Source organism: Laccaria bicolor, genomic scaffold (assembly GCF_000143565.1).
Source record: "Laccaria bicolor S238N-H82 LACBIscaffold_27 genomic scaffold, whole genome shotgun sequence".
In the NCBI taxonomy this organism is placed as follows: Eukaryota; Fungi; Basidiomycota; class Agaricomycetes; order Agaricales; family Hydnangiaceae; genus Laccaria; species Laccaria bicolor.
The window spans coordinates 219,571-242,972 of record NW_001889898.1 but is presented as its reverse complement, the minus strand read 5'-3'; the positions used below and the strand labels follow the sequence as shown (position 1 = coordinate 242,972).

The following is a 23,402-nucleotide window of genomic DNA, read 5'->3' as shown; positions in this document are numbered from 1 at the left end:
TTGATTCTAAGGATCAGATATCATGATCAGAATCCAAAGGTCATCTTGATTCTCGTACCTATCAAGCAAGCAAAGCTACCGTTCATGCAAAAGCAAGCAGCTTGAATTCTAGCTAGTATGTACATAGCAAGCATGCAGTAGTACGCCCCGAAGTGAAAAGGATTCCTGTCCTTATGTATAATGCCATGACATGTACTATCTATAAGTTGCAACTGGGAAAACGATAACCTAAAACCCGGAAAAAGGGGCACCAAGAACGAGAGAAGAAAAACCGAAATGATACATAGACAACGATGATGTTGATGATGATGGGTACATGACAGCAAATGAGACCGCGGGGGGTTGTACATGCACGGGTTCCAGAAAAAAAGAAGAAAGTTGTACAACAGAATAGCAAAACAAGCGATGGGAAGTGGGACGTTGTGTGCCTGTTTGTGTGGTACGACGCCGCGGCCGGCAGGTTGTGTGTGATTGATCGATGCCGCTGGGTGTAACAGGATAAGCAAGCCAAGATGGGGTGGGGTGTGCGGTTATGATACATTAGCGATCGAGTCCGTCCAAGACTCGATATTCGGGGGGTGCACCAATATATAGAGATGTGGTTGTTCATGTCGCAGTCGCGGTCGCGAACGGTAGTTCAGTTCAATAGTGGAACCAACATAATGGTCAATAGGCATAGCCTTCGATACTATCGATGTCATAGAAGTTTAGACTGTTTCAAATGTTGTCGGATAACCATATCTCTCACTGCACTCCTTCATCATCACACCACCCAATAAAAAAAGATGATCAAAACGCACCACTGGCGATGATACCAGCCGTAGTAGCCGTATCCGTCACGCTCGTGCAGAACGCATAAAATTTTCTTGGGTTAGGTGAGTATTCTCGGTGGATGGCGCTAAACTTGCTCCGGAGGTCTATGTATGTATGCATGCAAATCAGAAGAATCGTTCGAAGAGGGAAGAAGCAGAGAACAAACATTTGGAAACGCTATCCAGATCATTCTCCCTGTCCCCGTAACTGCGGATGTACTTTGACACTCTTAACGCGAAAGTCAGAAATAAAGTATCGATGGAGAAAAGGGCTAAGACTGACTGGATTCCTGACTTGAGCTTCTTGTCCAAGATATCACATTTATTGAGGAATAAGACCAGATCAACGTTGGCGAGGAGCTTGTTTGAGCAGACGGCTTTCCAGAGAAGTACGGAGTCCTCCTAAAAGCAGGGTGAGCAAAAGTTTCAAAAGTACAGAGATGGAAGCGGAAAAAGGAAGCAGAGGTAGGATTGCAAACAAGGGGGGATAAGGGGTAGAACACCATTAAACTTCTAGATGAATAATGAAGGTAGCGACCCAAGCAAGAAGAGAAAATGCAGGACAGACATTAACGAAACTATCAGAAGAACAGGCAGGGGTCGCAAGGCGCAGAACGTCCTTGGGCGACCCAAAACTACCAAAAGGGGGGAGGAATAGCAAGAAAAGAAGGGGGAAGACCGTCATCAGACTGCTAGACAGACAAAGCTAAACTCTCAAAAGAAACGGAGAAAAGATGAAGTGAAGTCCGGAGATTTGGAGGTGAGAAAGGTATGGCAAGGGGTAGAACGGTCTCGGACTTATCGGGAGAAAACCGCCAAAACCATCAAAGTCGAAGCGGATGCAAGTGAAAGGAAAGTGGGTAACCAAGGCTACCGAAAAGGTAGGCACAGAGAAGGGGAGGCAAGGGGGGAGGAGCAGACCGCCGCCAACCGTCATGTCATCGAACAATTCCACCAAACGAACGAACGACGAAGAGCGAATAATCAAAGCAACTAAAAGGAAAGAAAACTTACCAGCCTATTCACCGTCCGATCCTCAGAAAGGACTTGGTCGAACCCTGATATGGGTGCCAAGAAGATAATAGCGTCCACTGCGGAAAAAATACATCAACTTACGCATGAAGAAAGAAAGGGGGACGTACCATCATCAAAAAAGGGCGCCCACGTAGCTAAACGGTACGTGGTTTTGAATTAGGGATATTGAGGAGTGGGTTGAGGGTGGGACTTACGACGCTGGAATGAAAAGGGTGATTAGATTATTTTGATCGAATGAAGGAAGAGAAGAACAAAGCAGGAGGAGAAAAAACCAACCTGACTCCGACTCCCACCAACATCCACAATCCTCCACTCCGTCCCGCTATCCCTCCCCGCAGTCGCTTCCATCTCGAATCTGTACTCTGATACCCCGACGGTTTTGAGTCGGGCTTTGAGGACGTCGTCTGTTTGTTCACATGGGGTGTTAGCTGTGTTTAAGGAGGGAAGAGGGAGGGGGAAGAAGGAAGGGGGGGACGTACCATCCGTAGGCATATACTTGAGCGACGTCAAGCGCTCCAGGTCGTCCAAAAAACTACAACGACGGCATTAGAAATACATTTCCAAAAAGGAAAAAGAGAAGGAAAACTCACAACCCCGACTCCTCCTCAATCCTAATCTTCCTCCTCCTCAACACCTCCCTAACACCCTCATCATTCCAAAGCGCAATCATATCCCTCCTACACATATTCAACACCTCCTGCGGCTCATCCTGTGTTTCTAATCCCGTGGTACCGGCGCTCATCGGTCTTGTCCCATTCCCACCACTACTCCCCTTCCCGTTTTTATTTTGCTTCGCGCCGTCATGATGATCGCCATACCCATACCCAGACCCAGGATAAGTAACCCTAGCACGCGCTAAACCGCCTTTCCACCCCGTCCCAGGCCTAACGAAAATCTCTTGGTTCCTATACGCGTGGTTCCCCGTCCCACCCGACGTAGAACTCGCCCCGGAGGAAGACCCTGCACTCGTTCCAGCACCAACACCAACACCAGGGGGACCAGGACGAGCGAAATGCGTCGCCTCTTCCTCGTTGGGCGGGACGAGTTTTGCGATGAGGAGAGCCTCGATATGGCGCAGGGGTAACAAGCGCGCTTTTAGTGCGTCTAGGGGGGTGTTTTGGGCTAGTGTGAGTGGGGAGGTGGAGCGTGGGCTGCGGTAGTGGGGGTGGTGGTGGGGATGAACGAAATCAGACTCGGAGTCTCCGTCTGAATCTGGGTTGGACGGGGGCGAGTGGTGGTGGTGGTGGTGTCTGACACGCGGGGGTGAGGAAGAGCCAAAGGTTAGTGTTGTGTCGTTCCCGTTCCCGTTGTGTTGCTCGTGTGGGTGGTTTGGTAATGGCGGCCGGGAGATGGTGCGGGCCCTTGAACGAGGGGACGAGTACGGTGATGTGTGTGGTGAGGTTGAAGAAGGAAAGGTCAAAGCATCGAGGATGGTGCGTATTGACCTGACGATGTTGAGTTGGATAACAGCGCGCCAGAGGATACGTTCCTCGCGAAAGGCGGTGGGTGTATACAGTCGTTGAAATTCTGCAGGGTGGCGATAAGCTTTTCATATCTACCAAAAAAACAACAGAGGTGGACGTACGTCGTAGAGTTGTTGATTTCCCTAAACACACTCTCATAAATACAGTGTAGGTCAAAACGACCACAAAGCTCACCAGACTCGCTCTGACCCAGCAACAACAGCCTCACAATCCTCTTTTTCCTCCTCGCATGTCGTTCAGCCTTGATGCTAGCATCAATAGCCAAGCTAACTCTCTTTGCCTCTGCCTCATTCTGCAGCCTTACCGCACGGTCTTCTGGAGACTCGTCCGGAGGTGGCTTGAGCACCTCGTCGAGTGGGTCGTCAGCGGTGCGCACGGGCATCTCAAGTAAGAGATAAGTATGATGATGATGGGGGGATTGAGGGGTTTGGATTATTGACGCCAGCCAGGTACAGCAGTCATATCAATCATCTCTATACATACTTACTCAAAGAGAAGATCCACTTTTGAACTTTATCTTTCACTTTTCCCAGTGCAAGCGAACGCGGTCAGGTACCGAGAACTGGTTCACCAGGAACAAAGTCACGCACGTTTTCAATCGAGCTCAGAATCGCGGATATTTGTCGCTTATCTCCTTTGAAGAAGTGCCTGGAGATCCCATCCCCCTCGTCACCCAACCCACCCAAAAACGGCGCATCTTCTCAAGTTCCTCAACCTACACTGCTTTCTAAATTACACCCCGCTTCTCATGCAACAGCCCATGTTTTCCCCAACCTTATTTACATTGGCGTACTGACATTGACATGCGACGTCGTGTCGTGTCAAGTGTACCCATAGCTATCACCACCACTCATGCATCATGATCCATCCGTCGGCCTCCTCGGGTTCCCTAGGCCTTTACATTCTTTCACATTCCTCCTCTAGGCTCTTGTGACTGCTCTCCGCCGACTTTCACCACCCCCTGATCGCTCTCTATATACGTCACCATGATCTAATCTAAGCAGTGACTCACAGGGCAATCTGCGCAGTGCAGGCCAAGCAGCGTCAAGAAAATCGGCAAGTAAACAACCTGGCGCTTTTGGGAAATCGCAAACCTTATCCGGAGCATTCAAAGTCGATAGGAGTCGGTACCCCCCCATTTTTTTTATTCAATTGAACCTCACTTCATCTCGAGCATCGAGCTAGCCATTAAAAAAAAAAGCCCGTGTTATCTATCCACCAACCACGCAGCTCTGCCAACACGTGCAAAGCACTTGTCCCGCCACACTTATCTTGCCAAGCAGCTCGCACAGAGTTCAAGAAAATCGGCAAGTAAATAACCTGAACCCAAGGCCGAGTGCTCATCTGACCAAGTTCGGAAATGGCAATCTTATCCGGAGCAAGGTCGACGTCTCCTTATACCCTCATAACTCTTTTTTTTCAATTCAATTGAACCTCATTTCATCTCAAGCATAGCCTGCCCAAAGAAACAAAAAAAGATAGCGGTGGCCCTGTTATCTATCCACCAACCACGCAGCGCACGCGTCTACAAAACCTGACCACACTACACCAGCGTCTGCCCACACGTGCAGAAAGCATGGCACTGGCGTCTGGCGTTTATCTACCCAAGGCTAGCCAAGGCCCAAGGACGAAGCAAGGCACCCCGCCCAAGCTCAAGGCACGTCGACGCGTCAACCGGCGTGACAGTCAACACTCAAGCCTTGTCATTCAATATTCAACTGCCATTGCCGGCTCACCTGTTCTCAGTCTCCAAGCAGGCTGTTCGATTCCACACAAAGCTCAGGTACATTGTGACTCCCGTCGGGACCGGCCGAACTTGAAAGTTCAAGGTGACAGCCGTTCAACTGTCAGTTGTTCGACGATATGATTATATTGGCGTCTGACGGGGTGGTGACCGTTGCGTTTTGGACGCTATAGAGTCTCGTGGTTTTATGGCCCGGAATGCGCTGACTTGAATTAGTATTGTGAAAGACTTCACGAAACAGTACAACTATGCAAGTCAACAATACCACAAGTCAAAACTCATATCTGAATCCTACATCTGCAGGTCCTCGCCGCGCGTGCTGCTCAAAGATCCTCCCGGGATGACCAGCACGCACATCCTTATGACGACACGCGTACCACTGGCACTGGCGTCGGATTTTTTTTTTTTTTCGTGTTGAAAATAATTTCAATCCTACACGGTGTCCGGCAACTATGTAGGTATATTTTTATCTCCGTTGTCGGAAATGGAGTCAGTGGGTAAGTTCTGTTTTTACTTCACGGTCTAACCTTTTTATTCAGGTGCCCATTATAAATCAAGTGAATCGGCTCGCCTCTGCCTTCAAAACAAAGTTTTATCACTACTGCAACACATGAACCACCGTTCACAAGGTCCACCATCCCACTCCAACGATCCCACTCAACCCGCCCGGCCACTGGCAAGTTCCAACAAAAAAAGAAATCTGGGGTGTCCATAACCTGAGGCTGTTCAATCACACTGTAATGTATCTAATAATAATAACAGCTGACTGCGAGTTGATAGGAATAATGACGTCGTCGCAGTGGGAAACACACCAATGTTCTATTCATAGCATCACTGCTCTCGCGGCAGAACCGCTACAAAAACAAACCTAGATGGCCCATGGGTTAAGACTCTAGGGACCCGTCGGCCCCTTTGATCAGAGGGGTAGGTGTGGTTTTTACTTTCCTAGACGACGGATTTCGCTGATTGTGGAATTTTTACGCATGCACGTGTGAGACGCGTCCATAATTACAAGCCTTGAGTATCTCTTATCTTCGGTGGTCGTCCCCAATTGCAACCAATTGCAAGGGAACCAATTACAAGTCCCCATCTATAAATAAAATACCGAACCTGACCCGGGTCGATCGTTTGTATGACGTTGCTACCATCGTGAATTTGCTTCCGTTTCAAGATATTTCAAGGGGTTGTTTTCAATTTTACTTTTCTACAATGAGAAGAGACTCTGGGTGTCTGTAGATTCAAATTCATACGATAGTAGCTTGCAATTACAGTCCCATTTTTCAGGAAACGGGAAGTGAAACTGTATTGGCCTTTGAAGCGGGCTCCAGTACTTCGCGCCAAGTCACATCCCAGCCTGTTACGACAAGCTACCCATCGCTTCACAAAAAAAATGTTTCTCATTTGGTTCCCATCTATACAAATACATTGCTTTCTGTAACTGGTTCGTACATAAGTCCGGCCCATTCGACCGCCGACTCTCAAACCAGGCCAGGGCGGCAGGAAAGCACCATTCGTTTTTCCGTTCCCAGTCCAACCCATTCATCATCACAGAAGTTTCTTCATCAGATGTGCAAACGACTCGAGAAACACAGTAAGAATTATGTACAATCGTCACGGCGACAAACGTCCATAATTAGCCAAGGAGGAGATATTTACAATTGCCTAAGAGCAAAACCCGAGAGAGATGCCAGAGCATACAGGGAAAAACCAGTCGGATTAGGAAAACAGAGTCCCAAGCAACGCAAAACGATCGAACAACAGGACATTGATAACGAGAACGAACCAGCCACTTGCGCTTCTTCTGAGAAGTCTTGGCAGGCCCATCAGGGACTTTACTGGGGAAGTCGAAACCGAAACTTCTTCCTGCGGGGACGGGATGATAGGCGCCGTAACGACAGCCGGATTCTGAACTCCCAGAAAAATGGAGTTGAAAAACAGCGGGGGAATATCGGAGCAGAGGAACGTGCATACCAAGCTTCGTTTTGTCCCCACAGGCTCCTCGACGGTCACAATAGGTGGCGGTGATATAGAACGACCCTCGCTTTCTCATGGACCTCCCTGTTGGTGACGAAAGCTCCAGATCGGACAAGTCGTTCAGATCGTTGTCCCTGTTGTCATACTGATAGTCCAAATCGGCGTCCTCAAGGGCCTTGAAGCTCTTCTTCTTTTGATTAGTTGCCCTGGGCTGAGGTTTTGAGATGGGTGATGGTGGTTTGATCATTTCTTCCTGTTCAAGTTGTTTGGGACTTGGGGCCGGTAAAGAGAGGTGGGCTGGATCTGGTGATGAGCGCTGCGCGGCGGCGCCGCTTCAGGATCGTTTGCTTCATTGCATTATCGGCCTATGATGATGATGAGCCAATAAAGATAAAATCAGAGGAGCGTATACATGGACACATTACCAAAGCTTGCAATGTCTCGTCAATTGGGCTCGAGGGCAGCCACATCCGGAAATTTAACAAAGTCTTCGCGTCTGGCCCGGCACTCTTGGCCTTCTCTTTTAGCATCTGCGCCAGTGCCGCCTCCAAGGAGTGGATTCGCCTATTAAGGCCAGTTGCGAGGTGTTCACGCTGGGAGATCAAAGTCATTAGGTTTCAACACAAATATGATAACATTAACTCTTCGAAGCTCGTTATCCTTAGCAACGACGTCCTGTTCGTAACTCGTTTGCGTTTGTAGGATAACGTGGTTCACCAGGTCCTTCTCTGGGTCGGTCTACAAAAGTTGGAATCAAGTCAGGATGAGTTTACAAGAAAAAAAAATGAAGTTACCAAGTTCGCATCATGGTACCGAGTCAAAAGCTTTTCCGCATGCTTGATCATTTCGACCACCCTTGCCTTCAACTCCTCGGCTCGAGCTGTCATGATCTTGATCTGCCCAGACTCCCTCGTCGCTGCAGCCTCGTCATCCTCAGCGATCGCTATCACAGACATTTCTTCCAAATCAAGCCGACTAGGAAGCTCCTCCCTCGCTGTTCTTGCTTCTTTGGCCTCATTCTCCGCCAGCCAGAGTGGGTGCCTCCTCAGTGGCAACGCCGCGTTTTTATTGCGCCGGGACAAGTCGCTCATTAGCCTAGTGCAGACCGCTCAATCTCAGTCGCCTCGGCGACAGCTTGTGAAAGCAAAGCTTCCGAAGTCTCGTGAGACTTTCAAAGAGCAACGAAGGAGGAGTAAAGTGACTCGTAGCTATTGAAGCTAACATGAGTAAGAAGCAAGAGGGATCAACCGATAACTTGCTTTTCTCAGAGTCGCCAGACCTTCTTTTCAGCCACTTCCTTCTCCAACTTTTCCTGCTCAGAAGAATGTGACATTTGCTCCAGAAAGTTTTGAGAGGCGACATTTCGGCGACGGCATCCGCAAGATTCGAACGTGACCACCTCACAGATGTCAATTGCGCTGCTCAATGGAACAAACTTCATGTACAGAATTGACATCCTTCGTCGTAAGTACACATTTCGTGTTTGCGGCGTGATTGATGCCGCAAAGAAAGCCCCATATCGATGGTTCTGTGAAGAAAGTTCCAAAGAATGGATGGAGGGAGGACCATAAAGGAACAGACATCTCAAGAAAAGCGGTGAACGCTCGCTTTACGTCCCTTTAGGCTTTGAGAGGGCGTTGCAAAAACTGCGTTGTTGAGTTGAGTGAAAGGGATTCATTTTACACTTGGTGTTACAGTAGCATCATCCCGGAGAGAGAGAGAGGGTCCGTGTGTGGAGGAAAGTTGTGTTGGCGGGGATAGTGGTAGGAGAGACTTGACCGGCGGGTTCTGCTCAGTTTGAGGGAATGATATCCATGCGTGGGGAGGTAGATGTCCGCGGGACTATTGAGATCGTCCTCTTACTACTCCCGACCGTACCCAGTGTCCCACCACCAGAAAAAACCTCAACCCTCGCCGTGCCTTTTCGTCCACGTTCTTCACGAATTATAACGATCGTCCAGAAGCTCCGATTCAACACCAGCATCAACATCGAGTTTGTAGGGGGTGAGAAGTTGTATGTCGTCTCGCAGTGCTTGGACTAGAGCTTCTCCAGTCCATTCCGATTGCGAATCCACCCCAGCTTAAAGAGATCTGACAGGGGGTGATAATCGGCTACATTGTGACTCTCCATTCCCATCCGCGTCATTTCCATCAAGTGCGAGGCTAGTCGACGTTCCAATCCCGCGATAAGACGGTCAACAAAGGAAACTGGCCGTCTGTCCGAGAAACGCAGACCGTGGAAATGCTAGAGCGCAGTGGGCATCCGCATGAGGATTCCATGGTGAACGAGAAGGGAGATAGGGCCAAAGTTGGACTACGGAAGGGGAAGTTTTTGTGCCATCGCTGGGGGGATGTAAGAGTTGGAGGTTGAACGTTGAATGTTGAGGCCGGCGGAGCGAATGAGCGCGGGGATGGAGATGGGGATGGAGGGTACTTGTGGACGATACTTCGCCTTCTACTCGCATGTTTCGCGTAAAAGAAATACTTTGATTGGGAGAGTGGAGACGGCAGGTGTGAGGGCGATAGGGCTGGACGGCTGCTAATGGAGTGAGGAACGAATATCGATTCAAGGAGAAAAAGATTTTGGGTGAGTGCTCTGTTTGGTAGAGGGTAGACATCGAGCTTTAGTTACTGGTCTCTGTCAGAAGTGGTGAGGAATATAAGGTCTTGCAGCGAAAGGGTTTGGAGGAGACGAACTGGTTGTTCACTGATGCCAAGGTGCCCGCTAATTTTGGATTTCGCCCCAGAACGCTCGCCGCAGGCAGATTTGAGATCCGTTTTCGAGTAAGCCGGCGGGAAAGTACAATCTCGCGGGAGCCTGGCGGGAGCTGGTCGCAAGAGTTGGCTCAGTCGTGCGAGTTGGCGTTCTGCGGGCTTTAACGGGAGTTTTTCAACTGATAGCACTGTACAAGCACTGTAGTAGTATAATTGTTTTGCGAGTTTTTGTGAGTTTGAAAGTACGGGATGGCGTTGGTGTTTGGCTACGTGGTGATCATGATTTCACAATTGGCGCCATTCCGCTTTTACCTCATTCTCAAGGAAATAGATAGAGCCAAAATGTTAAGAATTGGTTGTATGACTGAAAATACTACGACGTTTGCCTGTGCGCACGTAGGTCTATGCAACTCAGAGATTCCACAACATCCCTCACCACTTGTGCCCTTGTTGAGTTCCTCCCACTACGACCGGCCACTCGATGATACCTGCATCGGCTACGAGACCTTGAAGCTGGGCGTTCGTGGTCCGTGAAAGGTCTACCCAACTAGTCTGGCGGAAGGTAGTATATAGCGTAAGGGCCTAGCTTATGGGAGACGAGGGGAACAGCGCCACTGCAGGGAAGGTTTTAGGTGAGGGCATTGTAAAAAGTTGGGTTGCTGTCATCCGTATTGACATAATAAAGTTAGGTGGAAGGGATTCGGTTGCGAGTCTTGACTTTATGCTTGGTGTTGCGGTAGCATCGTCCCAAAGAGAGAGAGAGAGAGAGAGATGGTTCAAGAGACAGAGGGACTGCAGTAAAAAACGATGTTGCACCTTGATAAGGTCAACACCTATGTTGCTCATCCAGCAAGAACCAACTGATTCGTTAGCTATCGCCGTATAACTTATAGGAATGAGGATAGACTTACTCGAAAGATCAACAATTGTGCCAAGAACCCTCAACCTCATGTCAATGGATGGTGAATGGCAAAGGCCCTTTTATATACCCGTGAGCGCTCCTTCAAGCACCGTCATCATCTTCGCCAGCGAACCTCGAAGACCTCGACGAGGCTCAGCTTCCCAGCAGAGCTCGTTGTCGAAACCTCAGCCCAATCGGCATCTTTAACAGCGTGCAGAAGCCAGCTTCGCCGAATTGGGCCATCGTTTCCATGGCATCGGGTGAAAGAGTCGCTCGAATTTGTGAAAAGCTTTTGCAAAGTGTACGTAGTGAGCTGCTACACCGTCAATTGGGTCATGAAAGGCAGTTCAAAGGTAGGGTACGGAGGAGAGTGGACACCTTTTCCGTGACCATAAGCTTCCTCGGGTATCGAGAGAGCATATGGACGGCGAATCTTGGACAAGAGAGTATGTAGAGCTACAGGTCGACGTTCTCGTGAGCGTGCGTCCCAGCAAAACGACTGACAAGGTGCTTCTATGACCAGGGTAAAGGTACCCGGAGACGATGGAAGCGAGTCGACGGTACGGTGATCAAGGTCCAAGAACGACTGACGGACTGCGCTCGTAGGGCATCACAGATGAGGCAGCGTGAGTGGGAGGAGATGGAGAGATGGGCTGGCATGGGTTGCGGTGGGAGAGACTTGCGAGTGCGATCTGCTTGGTTTGAGGGATCGACATCCATTCGTGGGGACGTAGATGTCCGTGGGACCATCGAGATTGCCTTCTTACGTCTCCTGCCCACCAACAAAAAGTAAAAAATCAACCCTCGCCGCGCCTCTTCGTTCACGTTCTTCACAAATTGTGACAATCCTCAAGGAGCTCCAATTCGACTCCGGCATCGAGCTCGGACTTGAGGAGGGTAAGAAGTTGGATGTTGCCTCGCAGTGCTTGGATCAAAAGTTCTCCAGTCCGTTCGCATTGCGGATCCACCCAAGCTCGAAAAAAATCTGAATATCATCGGCTACGCGATGGTGACTCTCCATTCCCATCCGCGGCATTTCTAACCCAATGCCATCCGAGTCCGAGGCTCGTCGACGTTCCAATCCGTGAAAAGACGGCTAACAAAGGGATCTGGCGTCTGTCTGAGAAACGCAGGCCGCGTGTATGCCAGGGCACGGCGGGTGTCTACAGATGATGCTGCGGTATATGAGAGGCGAGATGAACCGAGGTTGGGTTAGGGAAGGAAAGGGTCAAGCCATCGCTGGGGGAATGTTGATGGAGGAAGAGGTGGACGTTGAACGTTGAGGACTGAATGAGTATGGAGATCGGGTGGAGGGTAGTTCTGGGTGGTACTTCGCCTTCTTCTCGCGTGTTTTGCGTCAGAGAAAGAGAAAGATCATGATGGGGAGAGTAGGAAGAGGGTGGCAGGTGTGAAGGGGATGGGCTTGGACGGCTGTTAATGGGGTGTGGGGTGGATGTCAATGGCAGGGATTTTTTGGCAGTGATTAGGCTCGTTTCGTTTGATGTTTCTTCGCTTTTGGTTGTTGGAGGGTCGACATCGAGGAATAGTTATTGTTTCCAGTCAGAGAGGTGGGCTGCTATTCAAACTGTTAGATGCGACTCAGAGAGTTATAGTGGTAAGGAAATAGAAGGTCATACAGCGGAGGAGATTTTGATCTTGTTCGGACGACCTGGTCGTTCTCTGGAAATTGTGAACTCATACTAAGGGGCCTGCTAATCCAAAAGGTGCACGTCTGAGTATTTACCTCGCGGGGGCTGGTCGCAAGAGTTGGCTTGGTAGTGCGAGTTGACGTTGGTCTGCGTTGGTATTTGAGAGCAGCAGAACTCTGCCGCCTGCGTGAAGTTCCGTCGCGCGATTAGAATTCCGACAACGAATTCTCACAACTGATCTCCGACTTATCTCTTCTCTTCATCATCGACCACGGCGACCACCCGACCTATCGACGTCTCTAGCCCTTCAAACTTTCCTAGCTTTCATATTACAACACATCATTTCACTCATGGAAACTTCGTTCCTGCAAAATGCTACCGGAACCAACATCTCTGGAAACGCACAGCTCATTAACGTCATTAACAACATCGTTAACAACGTTCATGGCTCTCCGGCCCCTCCTGCCACAGGTATGTAAGGTTTTATATGAATTCTCCAATACTGTCAAATGGTTCATGGCATCTAGGTCTTCCGGGCTTGCTTAGCCCTGTCAGCAACGCAACCCATACTCGTGCGGGTCACGTTGCTCGATGTGATCCCGGAACCCGCCTAAAGGTCATCGCTCAGATCAAGGAGTGGCTTAACGGCTTTGACAAGCGAGCTATTTGCTGGCTCAGTGGACCAGCTGGGTATGGCAAGTCAGCGGTTGCTCAAACCATCGCTGAGCGCTACGCCGCAAAGGGTCGCCTTCTAGGGAGCTTCTTCTTTCTTCGAGGTGCTGGTGAACGGAGTCATATATCTCGCTTGATTCCTACTCTTGCACATCAGATCTCCCTTTCTGCTCCTGCTGTTAAGCCTTTGCTTGAGAAGGCTCTTCAAGATGAGCCAGCCATGCTTGGGCCATCTGTCTCTTTGGCCCACCAATTTCAGAAGCTGATTTTAGAACCAATCCATTCCACCACTTCCAACCTCCTAGTCTTCTCTCATCTTACAAAGCGAAAGATCTTTGTTATTGATGCTCTTGATGAATGTAATGATAAGGCTGAAATGGCAGCCTTCATTGATGTTTTGCTCAATGCACTTCCTGGAGGGAACTATCTTCCTTTCCGAATACTCCTTACCAGCAGGGTGGAGGAGCACATTCGGAAAAAATTGGATCATTTTGATCCTCGACTTTTGAACCATCTGGACTTGGGGGATTTTGATGCTCGTTCAGACATTCAAGTATACTTTGAAAGGGAGTTTGCTTGTATCTTACACAAGAATCGTCTAATGATGCAGAAGATACCAAAGCCCTGGCCATCAGCCAATGATCTTACTGGTCTCCTTGACAAGGCTGGCAGCTCATTTGCATTTGCTATGACATTAATCCAGTTTGTTGGAGGAAATTCCATGCCACACAAAGCAATGCAACAGCTGTTGGAGTCTGGAGCTGATGGTCTGGATCCACTCTATTCACAAGTTCTTTCCTCTGCTTCTGGGACACCAGTTCTTTATAAGATTCTTGGAACAATCATGATTCTGAAGGACAACCAATCTATCCCTTTTCTCAGTTCCCTCCTCAATCTTCAGCATGAGGAGGTTATTCTTGAGCTATTTGGGGTACAGTCAATTATCAAAATTCCTGGACAAGATGATCAGCCCATTATGCTCTATCACACCTCTCTCCGAGATTTTTTGACCCTTGAATCACGATCAGGGCAATACTTCATTGATCCTCCTCTGCAACACCTTTATCTTGCCATACACTGTTTGAGGCATCTGGCAGAAGACTCTGCAGAACACTTTTTTAGGGGTCATGTGGCCAAATATGCTTGCCTTAATTGGCCACACCATCTTCTTCTAGGACTTCAAAAGGAGGCATTAAATGCAGATGAAACAATCATCACTTCTTTGGTAACTCTTATTACAAATTTACTAACTTTTCAGGCTAAGACATGGTATAATACCATGCTGATTGATGTTCAGAAGATGTTAGAGTGCCAGGAAGAGGTAACAAATCTGTTTCAAGTGAGTTATCACAATTCTTAGATAGTATCACACTCTCAACATATCTAAGACATTGCAGAAGCCAATTTTTGCAAATAATGTGATGGAGATATTTGGAGAAGTTATTGTTTTCTGGAATGTAGGAGTTTATAATCAGGAGATTTTCACTGATTTATTCAGATCTTCCAACAGAGAGTACGTGATGGACAAATAATGCTGCTCAAAAGTTAATCTTAAAACAAATAGGAGGTATGTGTGAATAATTAATAACTAAATGGTATCAAAATAAAATATTGACCTTTTTTGCAGACTGTAAGCTAAGACATAACAACATCTTATTGCTGTTGATAAAGCACAGGAAGTAAGAAGAAAACAATTACCAAGCAAATCAGACTTTTACTCTTGTTGTTGTTTTTCTTGCAGAGTGTATGTCTACAATCTGTTCAAGGCTTATATACCCTAATGGTTATCATTAGTTTGTAGGCAATTATTTTGCATGATATGTGACATATTATCATCAGCTGTCCATTTCTTTCAGGAAGTGAGTAGTAACTGTTGATCCAGCTACTTATACAGCTAATGTGCTTGTTTGTAAATGCAGAATGTAAGATATAGTTTCTTCATATTGTCTCTGTATAGCTTTAACAGATTTTTTTAGTGGGTAAGTGATGAGAAACTTTCTGAAATAAATTGGTTCTGATTAAATTCTCTGTGGAACATACCATTTCTTAGATAGTAAGTTGTTCCCTTACTGACTGCATCTGTTATTCACTGACCTTTCCTTTCCTTGTCCATTTTTTGGGTGATCATGATCTGCCATTCTTATTTTAGAAAGTATGCTTGCTTGCATTTCATTTTGCACAGTTCTAAAAGATATACTTTGGCCATGTTGGTTTTAGGGAGTGAGTTAGAATATCTTTTACAATGCTGTCTTCTGAAGATACATACTTTGGCAACAGGGAGTAAGTTGGCCTGGTTTTTAATGTGCACTCTTCTGGTGACAGAGACTGTGGCCTGTCCTGTTTCAGAATGTGAGTTGGCATAGTTTTCAATGTGCACTCTTCTGGTGACAGAGGCTGTGGCCTGTCTTGTTTCAGTTGGTGAGTTGGCCTGGTTTTTAATGTGCACTCTTCTGCTGACAGGGGCTGTGGCCTGTCTTGTTTCAGTTAGTGAGTTGGCCCAGTTTTCAATGTGCACTCTTCTGGTGATAGGGGCTGTGGCCTGTCTTGTTTCAGTTCGTGAGTTGGCCTAGTCTTTCAATGTGCACTCTTCCGCTGACAGAGGCTGTGGCCTGTCTTGTTTCAGTTCGTGAGTTGGCCCAATTTTCAATGTGCACTCTTCTGGTGATAGGGGCTGTGGCCTGTCTTGTTTCAGAGAGTGAGTTGGCCTGGTTTTCAATGTGCACTCTTCTGCTGACAAGGGCTGTGGCCTGTCTTGTTTCAGTAGGTGAGTTGGCCCGGTTTTCAATGTGCACTCTTCTGCTGACAGGGGCTGTGGCCTGTCTTGTTTCAGAGAGTGAGTTGGCCTGGTTTTCAATGTGCACTCTTCTGCTGACAGAGCTGTGGCCTGTCTTGTTTCAGTTGGTGAGTTGGCCTGGTTTTCAATGTGCACTCTTCTGCTGACAGAGGCTGTGGCCTGTCTTGTTTTAGTTGGTGAGTTGGCCTGGTTTTCAATGTGCACTCTTCTGCTGATAGGGGCTGTGGCCTGTCTTGTTTCAGAGAGTGAGTTGGCCTGGTTTTAATGTGCACTCTTCTGCTGACAGGGCTGTGGCCTGTCTTGTTTCAGTTGGTGAGTTGGCCTGGTTTTCAATGTGCACTCTTCTGCTGACAGGGGCTGTGGCCTGTCTTGTTTCAGAGATGTGAGTTGGCCCGGTTTTCAATGTGCACTCTTCTGCTGACAGAGGGCTGTGGCCTGTCTTGTTTCAGTGGTGAGTTGGCCTGGTTTTTTATGTGCACTCTTCTGCTGACAGGGCTGTGGCCTGTCTTGTTTCAGTAGGTGAGTTGGCCCGGTTTTCAATGTGCACTCTTCTGGTGACAGGGGCTGTGGCCTGTCTTGTTTCAGAATGTGAGTTGGCCTGGTTTTTAATGTGCACTCTTCTGCTGACAAGGGCTGTGGCCTGTCTTGTTTCAGTTGGTGAGTTGGCCTGGTTTTTTATGTGCACTCTTCTGCTGACAGGGGCTGTGGCCTGTCTTGTTTTAGGAGGTGAGTTGGCCTGGTTTTCAATGTGCACTCTTCTGGTGACAGCAGCTGTGGCCTGTCTTGTTTCAGCATGTGAGTTGGCCTGGTTTTTTATGTGCACTCTTCTGCTGACAAGGGCTGTGGCCTGTCTTGTTTCAGTTGGTGAGTTGGCCTGGTTTTTTATGTGCACTCTTCTGCTGACAGGGGCTGTGGCCTGTCTTGTTTCAGAGAGTGAGTTGGCCTGGTTTTCAATGTGCACTCTTCTGGTGACAGAGGCTGTGGCCTGTCTTGTTTCAGTTGGTGAGTTGGCCTGGTTTTTCATATGCACTCTTCCGCTGACAAGAGCTGTGGCCTGTCTTGTTTCAGTTGGTGAGTTGGCCTGGTTTTTTATGTGCACTCTTCTGCTGATAGGGGCTGTGGCCTGTCTTGTTTCAGGAGGTGAGTTGGCCTGGTTTTCAATGTGCACTCTTCTGGTGACAGCAGCTGTGGCCTGTCTTGTTTCAGTATGTGAGTTGGCCTGGTTTTTTATGTGCACTCTTCTGGTGACAGAGGCTTTGGCCTGTCTTGTTTCAGTGAGTGAGTTGGCCTTGTTTTCAATGTGCACTCTTCTGCTGATACAGACTGTGGCCTGTCCTGTTTCAGAATGTGAGTTGGCCTCGTTTTTTATGTGCAATCTTCTGGTGACAGAGACTGGGGCCTGTCTTATACCAGATGGTCAGTTGAGTTCCTCATCTCATTTTCTCAATCCATTTTACTCACTGTTTTCTTCCACTTATTCTTTTCATTTGCAGAAAGTATGTTATCTCTCCTGCATGTCTTGTGAGTTTCATCCAGTTCCTTTAATTTATTCAATGTACATGTATTTTATCATTCTTCTTTATCAGATGATTCATCTCAAACCAATATCTACCAGGATGTTAGTTGTATTTCAGCACCTGTGGATCAAATCCATGACATGTCTGCTTTTCCTTTTTTTTTAGGATGTAGGTTATCCATTTATTCCCATTTCCATCACCTGATATCTCCTTTTTTCCTTCAGATTGTATGTTTTCATTTTCTGTTACAAAAGAATGCTCATATTTTGTAGCTTGTAAGTCTTTCATTCATTTTCAGATTCTGGCACTTCCCCATTTCAACCATTCTTTTTGTTAGAATGTATGTATTTCTCCAAATTACTTGACCAGGTCACTTATTCCAGATATATAGTGGGCAAGTCAACTCCATTTTACATTATATAGAATCTTTGGTGTCATAGAATTCTCCAATTTTTAGAGGGTATGCTTTTTTTCTTGCTGTAAATGATCACTGAGCATTTCAAAATCTGTAGAAACATACAACAGAGCTATCCCAATTCTCATGAGCCTGTTTCATTGGATCATATCAAGTTTTGTATGGAGTTATCTGCTCTATTTCTTCTTGTTCATCTCCATTCCCCTTAGTGGTTGATACATCCTCTATACCTATGATTCCTTTAACATCTCTATGATTGAGCTATATATACACAGAAAAGAAGCAAAATCTCTATGTACTCAGTGTTTGTTTCTGTTTATTGAGGTGTAGTTGAAGTCAGTGATTGTCACAGATTTAGCAACCTGTGAGGGTTATGGATCACAGTACACTTGGGTAAGAGTATGGGTTTGATATTCCCAACCCTTACCAAACCCACACCCATGGCGGGGGTACCCATAACGATACCCATCACGTCATTACTAGTCAGTATTTGTTTGAACTTTCTGCAGCTCAGTCTGGCAATAAGATCAAGAATGTTATCTAAGTTACACATAAAAGATACCTGAAAATCTGCAAGATATTTGAGAAATATGTAAAGTAGTTTATTGTCCCCATGTCGCTACCAGTTCATTTGCCCAGTCATTGCCTGTCTGTGCAGCTCACAGTCTTGCAATAAGGTCAAGAATACTATTGTTACTGTAATGCACTTCTTGTGTGTTAAATGTGGGGAGCTGTTGATGAAAGTCATATGGTGAGCTGGAATGACAATGGTGTGAAGACCAAGTCACAATCAGCTGTGATCTGAGTCAGACTCTCTTGGTCCAAAGAGAGAGAAATAGGGGGATTCAGCCAGTATGTAGCAGAGATCATTGATGCTTCAGAAATCCGTTGCATGATCTCTGCTCCTTCTCAGGAAATCCTCAAGAAGGTGATACTGAGAGAAATAAGCCAAGCTGTAACTGAACACCTCTATGAGAGTATTCAGTGACCCTGCTAAACTCAAATCACTTACAATACTTCTTGGGGGAACATGGTATGATGCTGATCCTGATGCAGAGTATATGTAGTGGTGGTTTGAAAGATAGAAGATATCTTGTCACATGACTACTGCTGACAAGTATGGAAGGGAGTCATGTGACTGCTAGGTAATGGAAAGTAAACCATATAGAAGGAGGGAATTCCACATCTGTCACAGTTACCCCCTCCTTTGGTTGGACCCCTTGTTAAGTTTCTACCCCAATTCTGCCCCAAATTGCTTGAATTTTGGAAGCACACTCTAGTTATGTCTATTTACATGGTCTGTGGTTTTTTCCCTACAGAAAATGATGCAGAGGAGAGGTAGAAGATATGGACCATTCCACACTCTGCCAAGGAATCCCCATTTGGACTTTGACATATAAACACACAAACATGCTCCAGGGTAATGATAGTATACACATTGCCATCAAGATATGTGTAAAACATACATGAACCTCTTCCTTACCATCATCATTACACTCTCTTTTCTGTATCCTCTCCATACTTAGATCTTCAGAATCCGCAAACCCGTACCCTTTCCATGGGTAAGGGTATTTTGAGGGTAGGGGTGAGGGTTTGCACAGGGTTTGAAGGGTTAGAAACCCACAATGGGTGGATGCAAGGGTCAAATAAAATGCGAACGTGGGATGCAAGCTAGCTAGACTTTTTGCAAGACTACTTAATCATATGAAATATAATCCCACCCAAACCTCAACTTGTCTTCTTCTCCTACAACGTCTGGAAGGCTGGCTGCAGCCTTAATGTCAGCATCACAGACAAGGCCCAACTTACTCCAAGCCCCAAGACACATCAATGCACGAGTTGATGCGATGCTGAGTCGATTACGGATGTGAGATAGAACAAGCCGGCCCTTGCTGAAGACACAGTCAACATCGGTAGAGGTGGCTAAACGAGGGTGAGGCCTATGACAAACTGGCATGCAAATTTGACATACCATGAATAGATAGATAGTTCTGCACCATCCGAGATAAGCAAGGGTAGACAGCACACATTTCAACCCACCAGAGAAGTGCATCTTTGACCTTCTTGGGTCCTGTGCTCAGGTATTGTGCCAGCTCACTCCAAAGCTCCTCATTGACAGGTGGCGAACTTGAACAGGACAGCAAGTTGACGAAGATGTTCTCCGATTGTGAAATAGGTGCCTAAGAGACTTTGTTTCAATTATAATGTAGTTAGAACTAGTGTTCGCAAGTTCAGTTCAGTCCGGTTTTTTGCCCCCAAAACGCGCAACCGTGGACCGCAACCGGTCTAGGACCGACCCAGATATTGAGGGAACCGAACCGAACCACCTAGGACCGGTCTATTGCGGTCTATGGAGCCGGTTCAGACCGATCCAGACCGGTTTTTTTGTGTATAATTTATTATACCAATATAAACCATTTGTATCTCGACTATTATTACTCTGAAAAATAAATGGGTTATATAAAATAGTAAAGCATGTAAATACCCGTCATTCTACCAATTTTGAAGAGATTTTATGAAGATTTGACATAGCTATGACTGAAACCGAATTACTTCTCGTAGAGACTCAGGTAAAATATGGATTTGGTTATATCTTTCTCAATTCTTAACCGTTTTTGATGAAACAAAAACCCAATAAAAGGTAATAAACGTGGTTACAAGGGTATGTAACGCACGTGACCGTTTAACTGGTTGCAACCGATCAAAACCGGTCTTTGAACGGTTTTAATATATTTTCGAAATGAGGCAACCGGCAACTGGACCAACCCCAAATTGGGGCAACTGCAACCGAAAAAAAGACCGGACCATGGTCCGGTTCAGTTCGGTCCACCGGTTTTTTGCGGTCCTATGGACTGAACCTTTAAACACTAAAGTCAGAGGGTGATTCACGTTTGTGATTTCTCTTGCGGAATGATTGGGAATTGTAGTAACTGTTCATTTTCAGTTGCCAACGATGCCCTAAGTAGCCATCCTTAAGGCCTTTCATGAACTTAAGATAGTGGGACCGCATATAAGTCTGATGAGAAACTGGTAGGGTTACGAACCACCTTTTTACAGGTGAACTATCCTTCAGGCGGAACCATAACCAATATCCCAGTGCTTCTGGGATCCAACCACCCAAGCAAGCAAGTTGTTGAACTTGCCAGAAATACTCGATGGCAGTCCAGTGATTGCCATCCCATTCCGGCAATTGCTCGACTTTAAGCTCAGTTTTCATGGTTGTGGGCATGTTACTGTAGGGAGCTGGGGGATTGAATTGATTTCCTGAAAAAGGGGGTCCCCCGCCGCCTCCTCCTCCTCCTCCAGGATTGCCTCCGCCCCGCCTGGGGACGGATTCCTGTTCGAAGTAGGGTGGTTGGAATTGTTAAAGAAGGAATGATTTGAGGCGTACCCGCCTCCTCCACTACCACCGCTACCACTGCCTCCGCCCCCTCCACCTCCACTAGGGCCACCATTGCCATTAGGAGGACGATTTCCCCCAGCATCTGATGGACCTCCTGTTTGTGGAGGCTGACTAGTGTTTGGAAGTCCAGTCTAGTCCGGTCTTTTGTCAAAATTTGACAAGACCGGGACTGGGACCGGTCCTCGCAGGTTGAAGAACCACGAAAAACTGGACTGAACTGATGTCAACTGGTTCAGTGCGGTTTTGGTCAGTTTTTTACAGTTGAAAGACCGGTCTCAACCAGTTTCAGACTGAAACTGGTTGACAACTGGTCTTCAACCAGTCTCAGAGCTACTGACATAGGGAGAACATGTATATAATTGACTAAATACACTGTAGTACTATGTGAGGGGGGTGGGGGGGAGCACTCGCACTTCCTTGTTGCTGTCCGTTGTCAGCCGTCGCCGTTCTTTGCATTGTCCTCCATCATCCGTCGTTGCTGCCACGTCACGTCATCGTCATCCATCTATCTCCATCGTCGTTGCGTGGCCGTTGTCATGCACTTGTCATTGCCAAAGGCGGCAGAGGGTGAGGGAGGTCTTCTCCATGCGCTGTCGACATAGCAGGCACTCGTTGTTGTTTTTGTGGTTGGTGTGAGGTGGGTGTGAGAGTTGACGACAGTCATGCATGGCAGGTGTTTGTTATTGCCATTGTGGTTGGTGGTGTGGGCGGTGGCGGCCATAGGTGATGTCTGGCAAGGGGGGGGGGGGGGGGGGGCGTTGTGGAGGATGATGTGGTGCACCGTGGCCATGGGTGTTGCTGAGCCTCCAGCGTGTGAGGTGGCGGTCGATGTGTGAGCATACAGGTTGTTTAGCCCATCATGGGTGCTCACGATGCAAAGTGGTCATCATGAAGGGTGGTGATGGTAACAGGGAGGGTGGTGGTAGGAGGAGGAAAGTTGTGTTTGGTTATGAGTTGTGTTTGTGTTTTGTGTTTGTTTGGTTACGAGTTCCGGTTGAGACCAGTTAGACCGGTTTTTTGTCAGTCTTCATGGTCTTCAAATTTCCGAAATTGTGAGAGACCGAAGACCGGACTGCAGTTGTGGGTCTTTGACAGTCCTGGGAATTTCCGGTCTTGGGCAGTCTTGGTTCAGTCCAGTCTCAGTCTTTTTTCAGTCTTGAGACTGGACTTCCAAGCACTAAGGCTGACCCTTATCTGGAGAGGAACTGTTAACGTTCTGGGATAGGCTGACGAGGTTGGTTTGCCTGGATAATGCCATGGCATACAAGGATTGATTTGGTGTGGTGTTGTGGTCCCTGACATTATCTCCAAAGATAGTACAGGACGGCATGGCTAATCCGACTGTAACATCTTGCATTAAGCTCACATCCAGAGCAGGTACTGTACCTGGGGCAGATGAGAACGGAGTAGGAGGGATACTGCTTGACGTGTCAAAGAATTTGGCATTAGTTCGGAAGGGGGTCTGAAACCCAAAGGAAAGTTCTGCACCCTCTATGAAGTCTCTGCCCTGTTCGACACTAGACGACCTCTCGTCCCATGGGGCAGTATCGTCCCAATCAACCTTTTTCTTTCCAGCTGAAATGCTCGCGCCTTGGTACCCTGAATCGTTGGATCGTGGAAACTCTCCCTCCATCAGAAGTGGTTGAGTAGGATGTACCACACTCCAAGGATGTCCTTGGGCGAGCGCGACTAGGGCTTCCGACGACAGATGTCCTTGGTGGTGAGGGAAACATTGGAGCATGAACCTCATGTGGTTGTCAATGCCTTCAACATTGTCAAGCTCTTCATGTAGATCTGGAATAGTTGAGATGGGCGATAGAGGAGTTTGGAGGTTCTGGTTGTAACATACTACGGACCTTCATTTGCTTAACTCCTTCAGTCCCTTTATAGTACGCGACACTTTCCACTTTCCCCTCATTCTCAAAACCTTATATCTTTAGTCATTGATTCCCACGTTGTGCATAGTTGACACGTCACAACGTAAAAATACAATATCTCTTTTCACCACCATCTACCTATCCCTCAGGGTACGAGTTACTGTACTAACAGTCCTCTATACCTGTGTTAGGCAATCAGTGCTGTTTTGGAGTATTCGGTTACCTCGAAAAGGTTGACTTGACGAGGCTGACACTTATCGAATCTATGGTAGACGTAGTCTTCGATTCGCGTCTCTGACCGACTACTCTTGTTCAGAGAATGACTCCGTAGTGGGTCTTCACACCTTAGCTCGTCAGACTTTCGGGTCACACCACTTCAGTCACCCATTTTTGGGTACCTATGAGGTACA

At 47.3% G+C, this 23,402-nt stretch overlaps 7 protein-coding genes across 7 annotated transcripts; 1 reads left to right on the top strand and 6 right to left on the bottom strand.

The window, feature by feature from the left end:
- Window positions 1-530: 530 nt before the first annotated feature.
- On the bottom strand, window positions 531-3,713 carry LACBIDRAFT_330434 (guanine nucleotide-binding protein alpha-4 subunit; the record flags this gene model as incomplete). Its single annotated transcript, XM_001884669.1, has 12 exons — window positions 531-688; window positions 801-917; window positions 980-1,041; window positions 1,096-1,214; window positions 1,827-1,903; window positions 1,955-1,981; window positions 2,042-2,045; window positions 2,124-2,275; window positions 2,327-2,379; window positions 2,438-3,374; window positions 3,433-3,453; window positions 3,506-3,713. 12 exons carry the CDS (start codon window positions 3,711-3,713, stop codon window positions 531-533), a joined length of 1,935 nt encoding a protein of 644 aa, XP_001884704.1.
- Window positions 3,714-6,355: 2,642 nt separating this feature from the next.
- Window positions 6,356-8,005, bottom strand: LACBIDRAFT_330433 (uncharacterized protein; the record flags this gene model as incomplete). The annotated part of the gene is made up of 5 exons (XM_001884668.1): window positions 6,356-6,442; window positions 6,859-7,302; window positions 7,475-7,642; window positions 7,692-7,787; window positions 7,844-8,005. 5 exons carry the CDS (start codon window positions 8,003-8,005, stop codon window positions 6,356-6,358), a joined length of 957 nt encoding a protein of 318 aa, XP_001884703.1.
- An 8,177-nt stretch (window positions 8,006-16,182) lies between these two features.
- LACBIDRAFT_304279 (uncharacterized protein) lies at window positions 16,183-17,131 on the top strand (the record flags this gene model as incomplete). The annotated part of the gene is made up of 10 exons (XM_001884753.1): window positions 16,183-16,231; window positions 16,342-16,368; window positions 16,435-16,437; window positions 16,504-16,575; window positions 16,642-16,644; window positions 16,711-16,782; window positions 16,849-16,851; window positions 16,918-16,920; window positions 17,032-17,058; window positions 17,103-17,131. 10 exons carry the CDS (start codon window positions 16,183-16,185, stop codon window positions 17,129-17,131), a joined length of 288 nt encoding a protein of 95 aa, XP_001884788.1.
- Window positions 17,132-19,025: 1,894 nt separating this feature from the next.
- Window positions 19,026-19,338, bottom strand: LACBIDRAFT_304278 (uncharacterized protein; the record flags this gene model as incomplete). The annotated part of the gene is made up of 1 exon (XM_001884667.1): window positions 19,026-19,338. The coding sequence occupies exon 1, from the start codon at window positions 19,230-19,232 to the stop codon at window positions 19,026-19,028; it is 207 nt and encodes a 68-aa protein (XP_001884702.1). The 5' UTR covers window positions 19,233-19,338.
- Window positions 19,339-19,408: 70 nt separating this feature from the next.
- LACBIDRAFT_304277 (uncharacterized protein) lies at window positions 19,409-19,742 on the bottom strand (the record flags this gene model as incomplete). The annotated part of the gene is made up of 2 exons (XM_001884666.1): window positions 19,409-19,635; window positions 19,685-19,742. The coding sequence occupies 2 exons, from the start codon at window positions 19,740-19,742 to the stop codon at window positions 19,409-19,411; spliced, it is 285 nt and encodes a 94-aa protein (XP_001884701.1).
- Window positions 19,743-20,572: 830 nt separating this feature from the next.
- On the bottom strand, window positions 20,573-21,905 carry LACBIDRAFT_330431 (uncharacterized protein; the record flags this gene model as incomplete). Its single annotated transcript, XM_001884665.1, has 3 exons — window positions 20,573-21,035; window positions 21,104-21,226; window positions 21,658-21,905. 3 exons carry the CDS (start codon window positions 21,903-21,905, stop codon window positions 20,573-20,575), a joined length of 834 nt encoding a protein of 277 aa, XP_001884700.1.
- A 387-nt stretch (window positions 21,906-22,292) lies between these two features.
- On the bottom strand, window positions 22,293-22,865 carry LACBIDRAFT_330430 (uncharacterized protein; the record flags this gene model as incomplete). The annotated part of the gene is made up of 1 exon (XM_001884664.1): window positions 22,293-22,865. The coding sequence occupies one exon, from the start codon at window positions 22,863-22,865 to the stop codon at window positions 22,293-22,295; it is 573 nt and encodes a 190-aa protein (XP_001884699.1).
- Between the last annotated feature and the right edge of the window lie 537 nt (window positions 22,866-23,402).